The sequence below is a fragment of the Cyprinus carpio genome, chromosome B19 (assembly GCF_018340385.1).
Source record: "Cyprinus carpio isolate SPL01 chromosome B19, ASM1834038v1, whole genome shotgun sequence".
Taxonomy (NCBI): Eukaryota; Metazoa; Chordata; class Actinopteri; order Cypriniformes; family Cyprinidae; genus Cyprinus; species Cyprinus carpio.
Genome location: NC_056615.1, coordinates 1,113,540 through 1,132,819, shown reverse-complemented (window position 1 = coordinate 1,132,819; position 19,280 = coordinate 1,113,540). Strand labels below are relative to the sequence as shown.

Genomic DNA, 19,280 nt, shown 5'->3' with positions numbered 1-19,280 from the left:
AGCAGCGTCGTACGTCAACATTCACAGCAGCCGCGTTCACAACAGACCCGGAAGAGAAGACAATGCTTAATAAAGTCGTAATTTTTGTTATTTTTGGACCAAAATGTATTTTCGTTGCTTCAATAAATTCTAACGGACCCTCTGATGTCACATGGACTACTTTGATGATGTGTTTTATTACCTTTCTGGACGTGGACAGTATACCGTACACACATTCTCAATGGAGGGACAGAAAGCTCTCGGACTAAATCTAAAATATCTTAAACTGTGTTCCGAAGATGAACGGAGGTCTTACGGGTTTGGAACGACATGAGGGTGAGTCATTAATGACAAAATGTTCATTTTTGGCTGAACTAGCCCTTTAAGGTTAAGATTGTGATTTGTCAGTAGTAGTACAGCAGTGTGTATAATAGCACCTTTTCTTGGTTGTTTTTAGGATCTGAAGGAACAGTGACACGTGATAACTTTATAGCAGCGTGGCAGTGATTCGGCCATAGGCATGAGGCCACTGATACACAGACAGCTCAAAATGACACAGCCATGACTCCAGGGGAATGGAGCAACAGATCGAGACAGAGACTAGCAGAGGATAGACAGGATTAAAGAACAGACCATCTGTCCATCCCTCGTTTCTCAAGCAAAACCAGCAAACAGCCTCACGTAAGCCACACAGTCATGTCCTCTTTGGCTCCACATGTATTTGTTGGGAGTGAGCAGTGTCAGTCCAGTAGAGGCGTCTCTGAAATATCTTTGCAGTGGTGTGTGTTTGGGTGTGCCTTTGGCATAATCACTAGTAAACCGTTTATCGTGACTGTGTGTCACACTTGTGTCACAAGGTTGCTGTAATTTGATTTCCCTGCTGCTCTGCATGCCTGTAATTTGGAACAAACAGGCTGTCCATTTGTTCGCTGTTGTGCTCACATACACACACACATACACTCCTTCTTAAGCTATAGTAGTGATGGCACCTGATTATAACAATTATAAAAAAAAGATGTCAGATGTTCTGTGTTTTCTAACGGCCAATTCACACTGCACTGTCAGACACAGATGTCCGCTAGGCTTTGTCTGATTAGCATTTGTTTTCGTTGCTTGTTCATGTTCAATCTGTGTTTGATGGGAATTGTTGGATGTCAGTTCAGTGTGAATTGGCCTTAAATTGACGCCCTGACTCCAGTTCAGTTCTTAAGTGACCACTAAATCAAATTAAACTGCCACGGTGGAGTCCAAGCCAGTCAAAGCCCACACAATCCTATTGTGCACTACACAACAGCAAACCAAGAGCTGTGGGAGTTTCATAGTGGCGTCCATTTAGATTCTGACTCCGTTATACTCAATATTACATGCCTGGAATTAGGAAAGGGAATCTGCTTAATTTGATCTGGAAGAATAGGAAAGGTTGACTCTCCCAGCTTTTAGGTGATCAGAGGGAGACTCACCATCATGATGAAATCTAAAGGATCCCTCCTCATCCTCATCGGCTGTCTGCCTTTAGCAGGTAGGATGCATCTAAACATGGAGATTATTATTCATTCACCCATTGAAACTTGAGATTCTTATTATTTTTATGTCGCCTCACTGAAGACGATGTGCTCGGTTGGTGCAGTGCTGAATGTAGGTTGCTTTAAGCTGGAGCTGTTTTCTAATTATAAAAAGCATCACTTAGAGTTTTTGCCATCCAAGGCCTAATGAAAGAGAGTACAGACTAAGATTTGGATATATTCCTGGCTTCACCAGTATCTTCTTAGTTCACATGTTTAGAATGAATCATGCACAACTCTATCCCATAACAACTGCTAAAGATTTCAATACCTTGATTGCATGTGGCTGTTCAGATCTAGTGTCCTCTAGAAGAATTAGGACTTTTTAAACTGATTGTGACTCCAGGTCTCCTCTACTTTGGCTCTCAACTCTGTGTCAGGAGAAACCTTTGATTTTAACTTAAAGAGGTGTAGACACAAATGCATGGGTGAGGAAGGGTGAACGGGACCAGGGGCCAGTTGCATAAATTTAGAGCCAGATTTTCTAACAGTTTGTGCCAGTGCAAACACTCTTTTGGCGTTAAAAAAACTACTGTCAGGATACTAAAGACGTGCAGTGAAAAATTAGCGATGCAAAGGCCGTGTAGACATCTGTGTGGCTGACCTTATTGCATATGCATTTGTAGAAGTGCCCCATTCAGGAGAGTATTTACAAGAAAACAACCTGATTTACCATAGTTTGCAGAAGTCCATTCACTGTTATTTGCTCCGCTATTCACTACCCAAAAACTTGCGTGAACCCATTTTGCGCTTGACATGGCTGTGATTGTTGATGCCAGGAGGAGGCACCACAGAGGACAGAGAGCACGATAGAAGGGAGAGAATGAATTTATTTGGAATGCCAGAGGAAGACATTATTTAAACATATACTTATGCAAATTTTACGCAAATGCTCTTGGTTTTGCATTGGTCATTATGGAAATTATATCTGTGTTCTCAGTAAATAACCCGCAGAACTTTCCACTCCCGTCCGTGCTTTTATGAGACTGTGCTCTTTTTGTTTTTTAGTAAACCCGGTCCTTAGTCTCTATGTTAAGATTGTCTTAAAAAGTAGTCTGACCAACTAACAGTTCTCCAAGGGGAAGTGAGTCTTATTCTATTCAGATATTTATTCTACTCTATTCAGATTAGACCAGTGTAAGTTTTTAGGTAACCAACGTAAATTGACCCTTTGAAAACAAAATTCCCTTGATCTTTTGAAATATAAGAGGTACTATTAAACCATCGTTTAAGTTTCAGAAGTTAGTCTGTAGTTAGTGACATGACATGACGTGACGTGGCCAAGTATGGTGACCCATACTCGGAATTGTTGCTCTGCATTTAACCCATCCAAAGTGCACACACACAGCACACAAAAAACACACTAACACAAAACACAACCAAAGCAAAGCCAATCCTTTTTTTTTTTTTTGCTGCGGCACCCGGGGAGCAGTTGGGGGTTTGGTGCCTTGCTCAAGGGCACCTCAGTCATGGTATTGAAGGTGGTAGAGAGCGCTGTACATACACTCCCCCGACCTACAATCCCTGACGGTATGAGACTCGAACCCACAACATTTTGGGTTACGAGTCAGACTCTCTAATCATTAGGCCACGACTTCTCCATTAAACTTATCCACACTAGACAGCTTATATTGAAACCACTCTGTCAAAATGACAGGTTGTGGTATGTTTTACTTAGGGCCGTCGTTTTTTGCAACTGGTGTGGTCGCACTGGGCTCCATGCTTAAAGTGGCCCCCCGGCGAATAGACCGAGGAGGCCCCAGTCCCTACCTTGCACCGGGCCTCGCATCAGCTAAGGACAGCCCTAGTTCTGTTCTATGATGCAATAGTGTGGATATGCACCACCTTCACAGAAGAAGATCAATGCCTGCTTCTACATCGCTGCTGTTTAGTCCCACAGACTGATTCTACAACACTACCTGTTTAGCCCCGCCCACCGATTCTACAACACTGCCTGTTTAACCCCGCCCACCGATTTTACAGCACTGTTTAGTCCCACCCTCCAATTCTGCAGCACTGCGTTTAGCCCGATTTATGTACAGCACTGCCTGTTTAGCCCCGCCCACCGATTCTACAACACTGCCTGTTTAGCCCCACCCACCGATTCTACAGCACCGTTTAGTCCCACCCTCCGATTCTACAGCACTGCCTGTTTAGCCCCGCCCACCGATTCTATGTACAACACTGCCTGTTTAGCCCCGCCCACCGATTCTACAGCACTGTTTAGTCCCACCCACCGATTCTATAGCACTGCCTGTTTAGCCCCGCCCACCGATTCTATGTACAACACTGCCTGTTTAGCCCCGCCCACCGATTCTACAGCACTGTTTAGTCCCACCCACCGATTCTATAGCACTGCCTGTTTAGCCCCGCCCACCGATTCTATGTACAACACTGCCTGTTTAGCCCCGCCCACCGATTCTACAGCACTGTTTAGTCCCACCCACCGATTCTATAGCACTGCCTGTTTAGCCCCCCCCGCCCACCGATTCTACAGCACTGTTTAGTCCCACCCACCGATTCTATAGCACTGCCTGTTTAGCCCCGCCCACCGATTCTACAGCACTGTTTAGTCCCACCCACCGATTCTATAGCACTGCCTGTATAGCCCCACCCAGCGATTCTACAGCACTGCCTGTTTTGCCCCACCCACCGATTCTACAGTACTGCCTGTTTAGCCCCGCCCACCGATTCTACAGCACTGTTTAGTCCCACCCACCGATTCTACAGCACTGCCTGTTTAGCCCGATTTATGTACAACTCTACCTGTTTAGCCCCGCCCACCGATTCTACAACACTGCCTGTTTATCCCCACCCACAGATTCTACAGCACTGTTTAGTCCCACCCACCGATTCTATAGCACTGCCTGTTTAGCCCCACCCAGCGATTCTACAGCACTGCCTGTTTAGCCCCGCCCACCGATTCTATGTACAACACTGCCTGTTTAGCCCCCGCCCACCGATTCTACAGCACTGTTTAGTCCCACCCACCGATTCTATAGCACCTGCCTGTTTAGCCCCGCCCACCGATTCTACAGCACTGTTTAGTCCCACCCACCGATTCTATAGCACTGCCTGTTTAGCCCCACCCAGCGATTCTACAGCACTGCCTGTTTTGCCCCACCCACTGATTCTACAGCACTGCCTGTTTAGCCCCACCCACCGATTCTACAGCACTGTTTAGTCCCACCCACCGATTCTACAGCACTGCCTGTTTAGCCCGCCCACCGATTATACAGCACTGTTTAGTCCCACTCACCGATTCTAAAGCACTGCCTTTTTAGCCCCGCCCACCGATTCTACAGGACTGTTTAGTCCCACCCACCGATTCTACAGCACTGCCTGTTTAGTCCGCCCACTGATTCTACAGCACTGCCTGTTTAGCCCGTCCACCTATTCTACAGCACTGTTTAGTCCCACCCACCGATTCTACAGCACTGCCTGTTTAGCCCGCCCACCGATTATACAGCACTGTTTAGTCCCACCCACCGATTCTACAGCACTGCCTGTTTAGCCCCGTCCACCGATTCTACAGCACTGCCTGTTTAGCCCGCCCACCGATTCTACAGCACTGTTTAGTCCCACCCACCGATTCTACAGCACTGCCTATTTAGCCCCGCCCACCTATTCTACAACACTGCCTATTTAGCCCCGCCCACCGATTCTACAGCACTGCCTGTTTAGCCCGCCCACCGATTCTACAGCACTGTTTAGTCCCACCCACCGATTCTACAGCACTGCCTGTTTAGCCCCGCCCACCGATTCTACAGCACTGCCTGTTTAGCCCCGTCCACCGATTCTACAGCACTGTTTAGTCCCACCCACCGATTCTACAGCACTGCCTGTTTAGCCCGCCCACCGATTCTACAGCACTGTTTAGTCCCACCCACCGATTCTACAGCACTGCCTGTTTAGCCCCGTCCACCGATTCTACAGCACTGTTTAGTCCCACCCACCGATTCTACAGCACTGCCTGTTTAGCCCCACCCACCGATTCTACAGCACTGTTTAGTCCCACCCAACGATTCTACAGCACTGCCTGTCTAACCCGCCCACCTCTATTCTACAGCACTGACTGTTTTGTCCCGCCCATCGATTCTACATTAACTGCTTGTTTAGCCCCGCCCACTGATTCGCGCATGTAGTGAAATAACGAGAGGCGAATGCAAGTCTACTCAGAAACCAAAGGATAAAGATGCTCGGAAGACAACAAGATGCTGTGCAGTGCCAAGCTGTGGAAAAAAACAGTCTTTGCTTCCCTTCCGATCCCAGTGTTAGGAAACAGTGAACGAGTTTTATTTTTAATGAAGATCCAGACCACGTCAGTAAGAACTCGGTCCTTTGTTTACTTCATTTTACCGCAGATTCGATTACAGACAAGTCACAATTCGACAATTAAATTTTTTAGAAAGTTTGAAACTAAAATATGATGTGTTTATTTATTTATTTTTTTAAATTTTTTTACCTTAATCACAGCAGCCTCCAACTGTGAAGGATGTAGGCTGTCAATCATAACTATTAGCCAATCACAGCAGTGGCATTTACTTCAGAGTCTACAATCCTCCACATCTATTCAAACAGAGCATTCTGATGAGGGGTTAAAACAGGACAGAAAATAGACTATTACTTCTAAATTATGATGTTTTATTTTATGTAAAAACTTGATAACATTATAAGTGGACTTCAGAGAACAGTACAAAATAAAAACAGATACAGTTCATGACCCTTAAAGAAAAAATAAACATTAGAGGACTAACATGTAAGACTAGTCTAAGCATTTTATCTCTCAGATGCTGATTCTGAAACATTCACTGACTATCCTCCCTCTCTTGCAGTGATGTCCTTGACATGCTACACATGCATGTTTCCAGCCATCTCTCCTCTGGACTGTCTGAAGTTCCCCCAGGAATGTCCCGTGGGCCAGCGATGTCTTGCCAGCACAGCTGTAGGAGTTAAAGGTCAACTGAACCGAACACTGCGCAGACAGTCACTGCACTATTGTACTGATTGATTAACAAATGGAGCAAAAGAATGAGTCAGCTGAATATTAATCAGCAGTCTGTGGGAATGTGTGATCCTGATTTGATTTACTTTCCCACACCATCACGCACACACAAGATACTTACATGTTGTGTGTGTGTGATGTAAGGTGTGGGAAATTTGTAGTGAAGGTGTGTTCTGAGTATGAATTAGAGGACTTGGATGTTTTTAAAGCGAGTTCTGCCCTCGTGAGTAACCATAAAAAACCCGTCTGGACCTGATTCTGCAGAACCTGATTTAACACTGTGTAACACGTTTAGTTTTGCAAGAAGGGTGTTTACTATCAACAAAGTTGGGTACATCTTGTCACTTTATTGCCAATGAAATAGATGATTTGAAAAATATGTAAAATGATATGCGACAGGTGATTTATTTCTCATCAGGCGTGTGTGGCAGGACAGCCAGTGGCTGTTGAAGGCACAGTAATAGCTCAGCATGCAGCATGTTGTAGCTTGTTCAAAAAATGATACAGCAGTTTTTTTCCATGTGCTGTTGACTGTAATGTGGCTTGTTTACTTGATAATAACTGCCTCAAATGCAACACCTGAATGTCTTTTTGAGATTCAGTGTCACAAAGCTCACACACAGCACACGTTGTAACAGCCTGGAAACTTTGTTTCCCAATGGACTGGCAAAAGACCTGTAATCCTGGAACTTCTGGACACCATATCTGTTTACACACTTTTCTTACCAAAATTCACAGATGCTTACATGATGCTCAGGGGACAAAGTAGATTCGTTTTAAAAAATATTATCTGTATGACATTTAACAGGCAAGTGACATTGAAAACATTGTTAGTTTCAGTATCAAAACAAACATGCAAACTAGATCTGAAATTAGGTCTTAAGTATTGTAATAAAAATTGATCTCAACTGCATTTATGAAGAAAATTATACTAAAAGTCAATTTGTGATGGTGGAAAGAATTTTGTTCTGCTCTGGCTATAGTATAATCACAACAATCTTATACGGTCTGAATAGGCACAGAAGGTTTGTGAAGTCACCCAAAAAGCATTTGTAAATTCACACCACGAGTAGTTCTCACTTACATGTGGCATTGAGCTTCATGTTTGCTGAAATATTTTTGCATGACCTCTTGCAGTTTTTTTTTGTTTTTTGGTAACTTTTATTTAATATATATTTTATTGGTGCAAAACCAGATCATCAGCCATGTTAAATACTATCAGGTGCTGAAACTGTAGTGAATAGCACACTGTGATCTTATCCCCTTGATTGGGATGCCCTGCATCAGCATTGAGATGTGATGTTTGTGTGTGTCCAGGGTCAGTGTCCATTGTCCTGTACGAGCGAAGCTGTGCCCTGCCATCACAGTGTGACCAGCACGGAGAGAAACACGCGGCAGGAATAAAGTTCAACTACACCAATGAGTGCTGTGACACGGATCTCTGCAACACTGCTGCGCCCATCAGCTCCCCCCACTGGACAGGAGCAGTGCTGAGCCTCTGCAGTCTGGTCCTCCTGCTCCAGCTGGGATGAGCAGCTCTTACTCTCACACGAGGTGCTACAACACCATCAGCAAAGTCAGAGATTCAGAAACACCACGACATACCAACACCGTCTGTTTAAAACCAATGCATCCGCTCAAATTTGCCATGCAAACAAGACTGAAACTGTAAGTCCATCTACGCACTTTCTTGCAAATGCTATGCTTGAAGGGAAGTGCCTGCAACCACACACACACACACACACACACAGAGTGCATTGAGAATGAGTCATGTGTGCTCAAAATACTGAAACTCTTCTTCTAAATATAAATGGTTAAACCCACACAACTGCTAAATCTAACAGCTAGTTTGCTTTATTTTTGCTGTAAATACTAATGACAGTAACGTTTTTGTCATTTTTACTAATTCTAGAAATATTAATGCATATTTTTCATATGAACAGGCTGTTCCAGAGGCTGTTCCATTCCTGTAGAGCACAACACATTATTTTCTGTTCCTTTTTTTTTTTACTCTTTTAATTAATTTAATTTAACAATAAATATTATATTAAACCTGAACTATGTAAACATAAAGGATCAAGAAAAAATGTACTCAGCATTTCATTTGAATTTTATTTTAACTTTATTATAAACTGTATTGCTGAATAACAATGTTAAAAATGCAGGAAGAAACTGACTTTGTTGTAACATCCCTCTAATCAATAAAATCCTCATTAATCAATATTTGCACTGATGTTGTGTTGTCCATTTGAGTGCAGAGTAAGATTTGGAAATGACCACTGAGTGGTTAAGAGGAAATGAAACCAGAAATGCACGGGGAGAGGACTGGGGATAAAGCATGATACTGTATATAAAATATTTTGGTAAGGTCATCTTAGCAGTTGTTGCTGTCACTGGTTTCCTCTTTTTCAGAAGACAACAAATGTGCATGTTTTTCATAACTCTCCCCAGACAATAAATAAGAGTGTTTTCAATGTGGACGTTGACAGTCATAATTAGAGACGGAAGAATATTCTAGTGACTCAAATTTGCACATACATCATATCATATAGCTACGAGATGAGACTGTCGATTGGGGCCAGTAACAGATTGAAAGGATTTTTAGTTTTTACTTCTCACATAAAGTATGAACCTTTACACATGATTCTTTTGGGGTACTTTTATGATACCTTCATGATTTTGTAACATATCAGTCAATGGAATGTAAAGAGCAGCTTAAAAAAAAAAAAAAGTTTATGAAATGTACGTGACCAAAGCAGCCATGAGCAAAAAGCTGTCATTACAGACTCTGACACAGTGAGAGGGAGGGACAGTAATGGGAGGAATGAGGCAACAACATCCTGTTTGTAACTGCTAGCAATGCACTCGTCCATAAAGCAGTGAAAAACAGCCACTATTGCTGCCTGTAAATTGAAACATTTGATGATATTTTGTAATGTATGGCTGCCGATGTGAATAACGGCAGAAATGACCTTGACCTTGCAGTTCAGCTGCTTTAAAGGAATATGAACTCTAATGCTGCCTTCACGTGCTGATGGAAATTTGATCATTCCCACTTCTTAAGTCGTGATTACGAGCTTGTGTTCAGGTGCTTTGTTTGTCGGAAAGAATTGAGGATGCCACTGTTTATAATCACGTTCACAACAAAGGCATAATGTAGACCTTAAAGTTAAGGTGTATAGTTTTACCGCACTATCTAGTCTAGATATTCTATTCTATTTTGTAATATTGGTGAAACGCATGATATTTTCACTATGTATAAAACGTTCAATATGCTTGAAAGGATTATTCATATTCAAATAAGCTACTACTTTAATGACAAGTCAAGGCAATGAAGCTGTTGCGGGAAAAACTGCTAATAAAGCATACACAGCAGAAATCCTTCTCCCATCCGCCATGTTTAAAGTTTGAGGCCTGTCCATTGTGGAAAATTTGGGTATTAAAATAAATGGTAAACATGACATCAAATGGCATACATGCACACTTTTTTTCTAGAAAACTCGTATTTGCGATAATTCCGAGAGCATGTGAAGGCAGCATGATTTAGACCAGGTTTAGTTGAAAAGTAAGACCTCAGCCAGTACAAACAACCTCAGGAACATACAATTGAAACACTAGGACAATCTGGAAAGAGAACTGGTAATAACGCACATGAGTGTGTGTGTGTGTGTGTGTGTTTCCTTCTTCTTTCTATTTGAGTGCCTTCACGACGGAGGAGTAGGCCACGTGTATCTCCTCATCGCTGGGACAGGTGGAGGAGAACTCCTCTCGGGCATACGCCGCGTCCAGGTATCGCCACAGAGACGTCAGCGAGCGAGGGATGGAGAAACCTCGAAACTTCAGACACACCACCTGAGAGCGAGGAAAAGAGAAGCTGAGCACTGCATTCATCAGCTCGTTTGCTTACGCGTCGTTCTGTCTGACTCACTTTGACGATGTGGAGCTTGGGCAGCAGGTTGCAGTCGGCCAGAGTGAGCTCCTGACCATCCAGGAAGGGGCGGGAGGAGGAAGTGACATCGTCATCACTGTTCTCGTCGATCTCGTCTGGCAGAGGAGAGCTCAGGTAGTCATCCAGCTTCTTCAGGGCCTTCAGCAAACCCTTCTCCAGATCTGCACGAGCAAACGGTTCGCACAGCTTCACTTAATCTAGAAGCCACAACATGACCTGACAGGCGCAATTTCCTTTTCCTGTGATGATGTATTTCCTGTTCGAGGAGGGGCTTGTCCTATTTTTAAAAGCCTGTAAAACCATCACTTTCTATGACAGTGGCCTGTTCACACCAACATGGATCTGATATTCACATGAGATTCATCTGTTCAGACCAATGTGGAAAAAACAGCAGACATGCTGCAACACAATCAATCAATTACAAAACTCAATCACCAGTCAAACAGTTTCTCTCTGTTGTCTCACATTCAAGGCCACTCACAATACACATTTTGTTCCATTGACCTCCATTTATATTCATGTGAATTCAGGAGACCAAAACTTTTTCCAGTATGTTGTGAACTGAGCTGTGAATTCACATCACTTTGAGATAAGTGACCAACACAATATCGACATGTCATGTTGTCACGTCTTAGCTGAATGAAATAAACACACATTTGAAATCTTTTAAGGACTGCATCGTTGCAGTAAAACTGAGTAGATTGAATATTGGTATTATATATTGAATTATGTATTTAAAAAGGAGACTGCTGCAGTATCTGCAGTACCTATGAAACACAAATGTGTGTGGATTTAGTGGATTTAGGATGCATCAAGGGCACCGAGCTTTTCAGACCTGTTGCAGTACATGTGCTCTCAAGACCTCAGGCCACTTAACAATTTTTTTTAACAAATCTAAAAGAATGAAAACAGTTAGCAGCACTCACTGTCGTTCATCTGCGGGTTGGAATTCTTAATGTAGGCGGAGAACTTTGAGAACACATCCAGACCTGCGGTGTTAGACTCAGGATTGCGAGCTGCCAGCCGTGGGTATCTGTGGTGGATAGAGGGATGAGGAGGAGGAGGAGGACAGATGGATATGGTAAACATAACAGCTGTGAAAACACAAACAATGGCAAATAAAGCATGTGTTGATGAAGAGAGTTACTTAGGAGGGCAGAGGCTCTCCTCCAGGAACTCTTCTATCTTGTTGGTGTCCGTCTTCACCTCTGTGCCGTACAGCAGGAAAGGAGGCTGAGCCCCAGGAGCCAGATCTTTAAGAATGTCTGGCTTCCTACTCACAACACAGAGAAAGAGGAATAGCACACCACTTGTTTTACAGATGTTACTTTTGCAAAATGCTTCATGCATACTGTGCACTGCTCCCACAATGTAGTGTGCTTAACTTGACCTTCCATTTTCCAGTGTGGTTTTTTTTTGATTGGACCACCAGTTTTTATCTTTGGAATACAGTGTCAACACAACATAGCATGCTACTGGTCTGAAACAGTAATATTCTAGATTTCACTTACATGAATGCAACTGCATTAGATTTATGAATGCACAGAAACACCCACCTCTTCATGTCCACGGTGGTTACATTAAAGGTCACGCCCTTCAGCCACAGGACCATGAAGAGCCGCTGAGAGAACGGGCAGTTCCCAATGCTCTGACCATCACTTCCTGCCTACACACACATACAGAGGATCACTGCAGCTTTCTCAAAGACTGTGCAGCCTTTTTTTCTCACAGCAAGAAATCCTATTGTACCCAAAATGTGAATGAGAGTTTGCAGTGTGAATAATGAGTGCCGTCGAGCATTAAGAGAGTAACAAGGTCATTTAAAACACATTACATGGGAAACACTCGTGGTTAAATAGCCGAGGCAGTTATATATAAAGTATATAAAAAAATCTGAATCCTTCATGAGCAAGGGTAAATTACCCAGACACTGAAGTATGAATTTCATACATGCCTTGCAAAATGTTAATAATTTGAACAAAATCAGAGGGATTGTTCACCCTGTTAAAAAGTTTACATATGCTTGTTTCTTTACAGTGTTTGTCATTATCTGGATGATCCAAGTTTTGTGAGAGTTTCTTGTTTGTCTCGAGCAGTTCAGCGGCTCGCTGTTCCTCAGGAAAATCCTTCAGTACATACTTTGGTTTTCCAGCAACTTCTGTTTATTCCAACCCTTTCCAGCTGTGACTGTAGGATTTTGAGATCTGTCTATACACACTGAGGACAGCTGAGGGACTCGAACGCAACTGGCACAAAATATGCAAACATTAATGCATTAAGAGCAGGGGGTGTAAACTTTTGAAAAGGATGAAGATGTGAACATTTTTCTGATTTTGTATAAAGTTCATGTTCTTTTATTATTATTATTATTATTTAGGGGGCTTTCTAGCACCCAGTTTTTTTCCCATCAGATTTCTTAGACAGAACTGCTAAATAAATATACAGTGAACTAATGGAGACCGAGAATGGAACTGCACTCAGGCGCTGATATTCTCAGCACTGCTAAAATACAAGTCTGACGCTTATTGACCAAACAGTTCAAATGACAGATATATGGGCCGATATATACTGAATGACCACTAGCCATGACCTGGATGGGCGAGTGTAATGGAGGAGCTGTTCAGGTAAACCACACGAGCTGCACTGTTGGCTGTGCTCCTCAAAATATTGTATTTTAAAGCACTATAGAGGAGATCAAACATTGTAAACTGCAGGACAACCTCCACATTTTATTTATAAATGCTACATAAAAAACTGCTTGTCAACTGAATAATGAGATTTAATAGATTATTTTGTAAAACACTTTTTGTTTTACATTATAAACACATATCAACATATAGTATATGTGGTACAATGTCTACTAAAATTTAATAATCTTCTCTTAACAAAAAATGATTAGCACATTAGGCTATATTGGGAAGTCAAAGAGTTTCATAAAAATTGCACAAATTTTGTGGTTTTATTTTGCTATGGCCCCAAAACAGATTTGACGTTTTATGCACTGGATTAAAACAAACAAGTAATGTGTAGTTGAATTTTTAAACCTTACGCAAGCTCTTCACAAACTGTTTGGTTTCACCATCTTCCCGTGGTGGAAACAGCTTAGGCCCACACGAGACGATACGAGATGTGTACCGTAGATGCATCCTCTCTCTCTGTTTGTGGATTTATTATTGTTTGTATAAATTGTGACGTTGTGCTACACTCTGACTCTTTATACTGCATATGTACTCTTTATACATGCGTATATCACTTGATGAGATATTTCTGTCCTGATAGGAGTGGTCTCTTCCAGAATCCTGGGGTATGAGGAGTCACTGAATGCTTTAATATAAAAATGATCTTTGCAGTTGAGCAGATCTCAACCCAGGATTTTGGAATGAGGAATGAGGCTCCTCACTACCATCATCAAACACCAAACACAGGAATATATGGTGGAAGAACGTGGCGGCCCAGCATCTTACTTTTCTGTTTAATCGCTGTAAAGCTGCTTTCAATCAATCTGTACTGTATAAAGTTTATTCTGAAAAAAAAATATTATTACTAATAACATTCATATGTATTTTGGAGTTTGTAAGTATTATTATTTATTTTATATTTTTAGGGTAACAATTTTACCATCAGTCCAGAGATGCAAATTCTGGCACACTGTACTAGTATTATTGAGGTGCATTGACCCTGTCAAATAAACCTGAAGTAATAAAATCTTATCATCATATCAATCTTATCAAACATTATCATCAACAACAATAATACTAATAAATAAATGCATGAATATTTAAATCTGGCGCATTTTCATAGGTAGTTTACAACTATATTTAGAAAGGAAAACCACCGTTTTCTACTTTTTTTTTCTCACAAAACACATTATTGATGATTTCATGTCAGTTTAAAAAACGGTATTACATTATACGCTCGCGATTTTATCATGTTTGAGCTAATTAATACATAACAAACATTTCATTACGTTAGTAATGCAACGTTTATTACATTGTGTGAAGTTCTTGGATTGGTTAAACAGCATTAATCCTGAGCAGTGGTCTGACCGTGCAGCAGCAGCCTGCGGGGACACTGACCTTCACGAAGAGCTCCACCTCAGGTCTGTCTTCACTCATGCTGGACTCCGGCGGCTCGAGCAGCGCTTTCACACAGAGCTACAGCTCAACAGACGAGCGGCTTCTGTTCCCCTCGCCCTTTCTCCGAGCTCACTTCCGCTGTGCCTTCAACACTTTCAAACTGTGTGCAACTTTTCCCCTTCGAGCTATGAATTTCGCAGTGGGAGGGAAATTTAGAGAAAGTCCAAACAAACGCCGATAAGAAGTGTCTGATTTCCGAATTACTTATAAACTGTATAAACGTCTACTGTTCGCGTTAAGTATCGAAACCAATAACGCCTACAGCAAGATCAGTCTCTCTCTCTCTCTCTCTCTCTCTCTCTCTCTCTCATTTCCTGATTTGAACTTCCTCTAACTTGTAACCAAATTATAACTGTTAACTGTTGCAAGTGATGCTTCTTTTGTTCCGTCTGCGCTATTTTTAACCCGCTATGTCAAACGTTTGCAAACAAATTAGTCAGCTGATCAATATGCATAAAGACACTTGTGTATTACATGTTTTATGAGCACTGCCTGTTTTAATTCATAGTAAGTAGTTTAAAATAAGTACTTTTTTTTAGTACATTTTACTTGTCCAAAAGCAATAATTAATTTAACCTAATTTTAATGACTAGTAACTATTTAGAGCAAATGGTATCCCGGATTTGGGTACAATAATAACTCTTTTGTTTAGGTATTTTTTTTTTTTTAATATAGGTTACATAATATAAACATACTCTCGTGTTTCTGGCTTAAAGGGAAAGTATCATTTTAACAGCCAACGTAATTCTGACACCTAGTGGTAGAAAACTGAAACATGAACATTTTAAATTAGTTAATTATCAATCTAACCCTAACCCTAACCCTATCTAGGCAGTATAGGAATACTGAGCAAACTAGAAACTAAACTAAAAAAAAAAAAAAAAACCAAACCCAAAGATCCTTGGGAATGATTTTTTTTAAATTTCGGATTATAAAAGTTACTAGTATATTTTTGATCTGAATACTGTTTTACAGTTAAATTCTGGTTTCACATGTATAGAATTATTGCTACAAAAGACAAATTATAATAAACAATTATTGTGTCTTTGAATCTGTTAAGGACCAATAAATTATTATAGTTAGCCTCCCTAGTCTGGGAGTTCATTTTTCTAATGGAAACTTGAAAAAAGTAGGTCCTAAAATATCATATTCACCCTTATAATCATTTCATAACCCCAAGCCAGTTGTGGCCAAGTGATATGGGACGCTACACATCACATCACATTTCTGTTTCCAGTACATGGTCTATGTGGCTGTCACGTGACAATAAGCAAGGAGATGAAGAACTTGGATCAGACTGTTGCATCTGTGTGGTCACAAAGACAAGCCAGCCCAACTTTTAGGCAGTAGCCCTCCATTAATCTTAACAAGCAAGCTAGTCTGGCATTGATGTAAAATAACATTGTGCAAGGCCGGAATTGCCACCAAAATGACAGTGGCATGCGAAAGTATGGAAAACCCTTGCAGAATCTGTGAAAATGTGTTATTATTTTATTTAGTACTGTCCTGAGTAAGATATTTTACATAAAATATATCTACATTTAATCCACAAGACAAACAAATTGCTGAAATTATTAAAATAACTTGTTTGTTCTGAACAGTTAAAGGGGTCATATGATGTGATTTCAAGTTTTCCTTTCTCTTTGGAGTGTTACAGTCAGTCATTCAGTCATCTTTATGTATATAGCGCTTTAAACAAAAAAGATTGCGTCAAAGCAACTGAACAACATTAATTAGGAAAACAGTGTGTCAATAATGCAAAATGACGGTTAAAGCAGTTCATCATTGAATTCAGTGATGTCATCATCTCAGTTCAGTTTAAATAGTATCTGTGCAATAATTTGCAGTCAAGTCAACGATATCACTGTAAATGAAGTGTCCCCAACTAAGCAAGCCAGAGGCGACAGCGGCAAGGAACCAAAACTCCATCAGTGACAGAATGGAGAAAAAAACCTTGGGAGAAACCAGGCTCAGTCGGGGGGGCAGTTCTCCTCTGACCAGACGAAACCAGCAGTTCAGGTTCCAGGCTGCAGCAAAGTCAGATTGTGCAGAAGAATCATCTGTTTCCTGTGGTCTTGTCCCGGTGGTTGTCTGAGACAAGGTCTTTACAGGGGATCTGTCTCAAGGGCTCTAGTTGTCCTGGTCTCCGCTGTCTTTCAGGGCTGTAGAGGTCCTTTCTAGGTGCTGATCCACCATCTGGGCTGGATACGTACTGGATCCGGGTGACTGCAGTGACCCTCTGACTTGGATACAGACTGGATCTGGTGGCTACGGTGACCTCGGAATAAGAGAGAAACAGACTAATATTAGCATAGATGCCATTCTTCTAACTATTTAGCAAGTACATCGGGTGTTATGGGAAGTGTTCCCGGTTCCGATTCACCTAATTAATGCGGCCTAAAAATCCTTTAACGGATTTGGATATTAGAAGTGTATTAGTATGTTATGTGTAAGCCAGGTTAAAGAGATGGGTCTTTAATCTAGATTTAAACTGCAAGAGTGTGTCTGCCTCCCGAACAATGTTAGGTAGGTTATTCCAGAGTTTGGGCACTAAATAGGAGAAGGATCTGCCGCCCGCAGATGACTTTGATATTCTAGGTATTATCAAATTGCCAGAGTTTTGAGAACGGAGCGGATGAGGAGGACTATAATGTAACAAGAGCTCGTTCAAATACTGAGGTGCTAAACCATTCAGGGCTTTATAAGTAATAAGCAAGATTTTAAAATCTATACAATGTTTGATAGGGAGCCAGTGCAGTGTTGACAGGACCGGGCTAATATGATCATACTTCCTAGTTCTAGTAAGAACTCTAGCTGCTGCATTTTGGACTAACTGGAGTTTGTTTACTAAGCGTGCAGAACAACCACCCAATAGAGCATTACTATAATCTAACCTTGAGGTCATAAACGCATGGATTAACATTTCTGCATTTGACATTGAGAGCATAGGCCGTAATTTAGTTATATTTTTGAGATGGAAAAATGCAGTTTTACAAATGCTAGAAACGTGGCTTTCTAAGGAAAGGTTGCTATCAAATAGCACACCTAGGTTCCTAACTGATGACGAAGAATTGACAGAGCAGCCATCAAATCTTAGACAGCATTCTAGGTTATTACATGCAGAGCTTTTAGGTCCTATAATTAACACCTCTGTTTTTTTCAGAATTTAGCAGTAAGAAATTACTCGTCATCCAGTTTTTTATATCGACTATGCATTCCGTTAGTTTTTCAAATTATGAAGAAACAAAGAAATATAGAGCTGAGTATCATCAGCATAACAGTGAAAGCTAACACTGTGTTTCCTGATGATATCTCCCAAGGGTAATATGTAAAGCGTGAAGAGTAATGGCCCTAGTTCTGAGCCTTGAGGTACTCCATACTGCACTTGTGAACGATATGATACCTCTTCATTCACTGGCTACGAATTGATGGCGGTCATATAGGTACGATTAAAACCATGCTAATGCACTTCCATTAATGCCAACAAAGTGTTCTAGTCTATTCAAGAGAATGTTGTGGTCAATAGTGTTGAACACAGCGCTAAGATCCAATAGCACTAATAGAGAGATACAACCACAATCAGATGATAAGAGCAGGTCATTTGTAACTCTAAGGAGAGCAGTCTCAGTACTATGATACGGTCTAAATCCTGACAAGCTCTTGGTGCATAAAGAAGATCTGTAAAGTTTCAAAGACTAAAGTCTCAAACCCAAAGAGATATTCTTTATAAAAGTTAAGACTCTGCCACGCCCTCCTAAAACACTTTGTTTAAACACGCCCCTACATCTCTACGTCATGACATGGGAAGATTTGAATAATGCCGCCCAAATGTTCACGCAAAGAAAGAATGTGTAACTTTTGATTCTTGCTGTTGCTGCCAGCAACATGTGGTGGAGACGCTGTTTCGTTGTGAAAATATTTTTATCGGTCTTCCAAAAGAGTACAAGGCTAGAAATCAGTGGTTAGGTTGTATTATTATTATGTATTACAACACTGTTCCAGAACAATTCAACCCAAATATTCAGATATGTGCAGCACATTTTATGGAGGACTGTTTCCTGATCCTGGGAGAGAAGACTACAATGCTGGCGCTTCTGACTCACAGTCTGTAAGAACGTTTACATATGTAAAGGATTTGCCACTGATGATTCAAACGTGAGTTTTGAGCAGTGTAGAGTAGCACTTGTTGTTTGTCGTTTCTCCGATCACAAATAGGATTGTGGTGGGCTTTGTCTGGCTTGAACCAGGGAGAAGATGAGTGAACCCATAATAAAGGGGAGAGAATGAGAGATCTACCGTCTGTCTCCAGGTCCCAGGGCAGACAAACAAAACTCTCAGAGACACCAGATTTGTAATAAAACAAGATATTTTATTATTGTTGCAGTCCATAACTTTTTTTTTTTTTGGATAAAAAGTATCCAAAATCATATATTTGAGCAAGTTATCTATCTATCTATCATCAGGGTATCTTCCGATCATTCGTTTTTTAATTTAAAATTGAAATTTAAAAAATGGCATATATTTAGTTTTTCAATTGTTCAATCAAAATGAAAAATCAAGAATCCGTCTTCATTTTTCGTTTTTACGTTCAGGGATAGAAAACGAATAAGCAACTTGAATATTCGATCTCTACATGTGGGCGGGAAGTT

At 41.2% G+C, this 19,280-nt stretch overlaps 2 protein-coding genes across 2 annotated transcripts; one reads left to right on the top strand and one right to left on the bottom strand.

Annotated features, from left to right (window-relative positions):
• The first annotated feature begins 1,100 nt into the window (after positions 1-1,100).
• Positions 1,101-9,308, top strand: LOC109061848 (protein Bouncer-like). Its single transcript, XM_019078936.2, has 3 exons — positions 1,101-1,498; positions 6,377-6,499; positions 7,864-9,308. Exons 1-3 carry the CDS (start codon positions 1,444-1,446, stop codon positions 8,076-8,078), a joined length of 393 nt encoding a protein of 130 aa, XP_018934481.1. The 5' UTR covers positions 1,101-1,443; the 3' UTR covers positions 8,079-9,308.
• LOC109061846 (chloride intracellular channel protein 1-like) lies at positions 8,645-14,926 on the bottom strand. Its single transcript, XM_019078934.2, has 6 exons — positions 14,572-14,926; positions 12,052-12,161; positions 11,643-11,768; positions 11,422-11,528; positions 10,475-10,656; positions 8,645-10,398 (listed from the first exon to the last, which is right to left on the bottom strand). The coding sequence occupies exons 1-6, from the start codon at positions 14,608-14,610 to the stop codon at positions 10,237-10,239; spliced, it is 726 nt and encodes a 241-aa protein (XP_018934479.1). The 5' UTR covers positions 14,611-14,926; the 3' UTR covers positions 8,645-10,236.
• Positions 14,927-19,280: the final 4,354 nt, after the last annotated feature.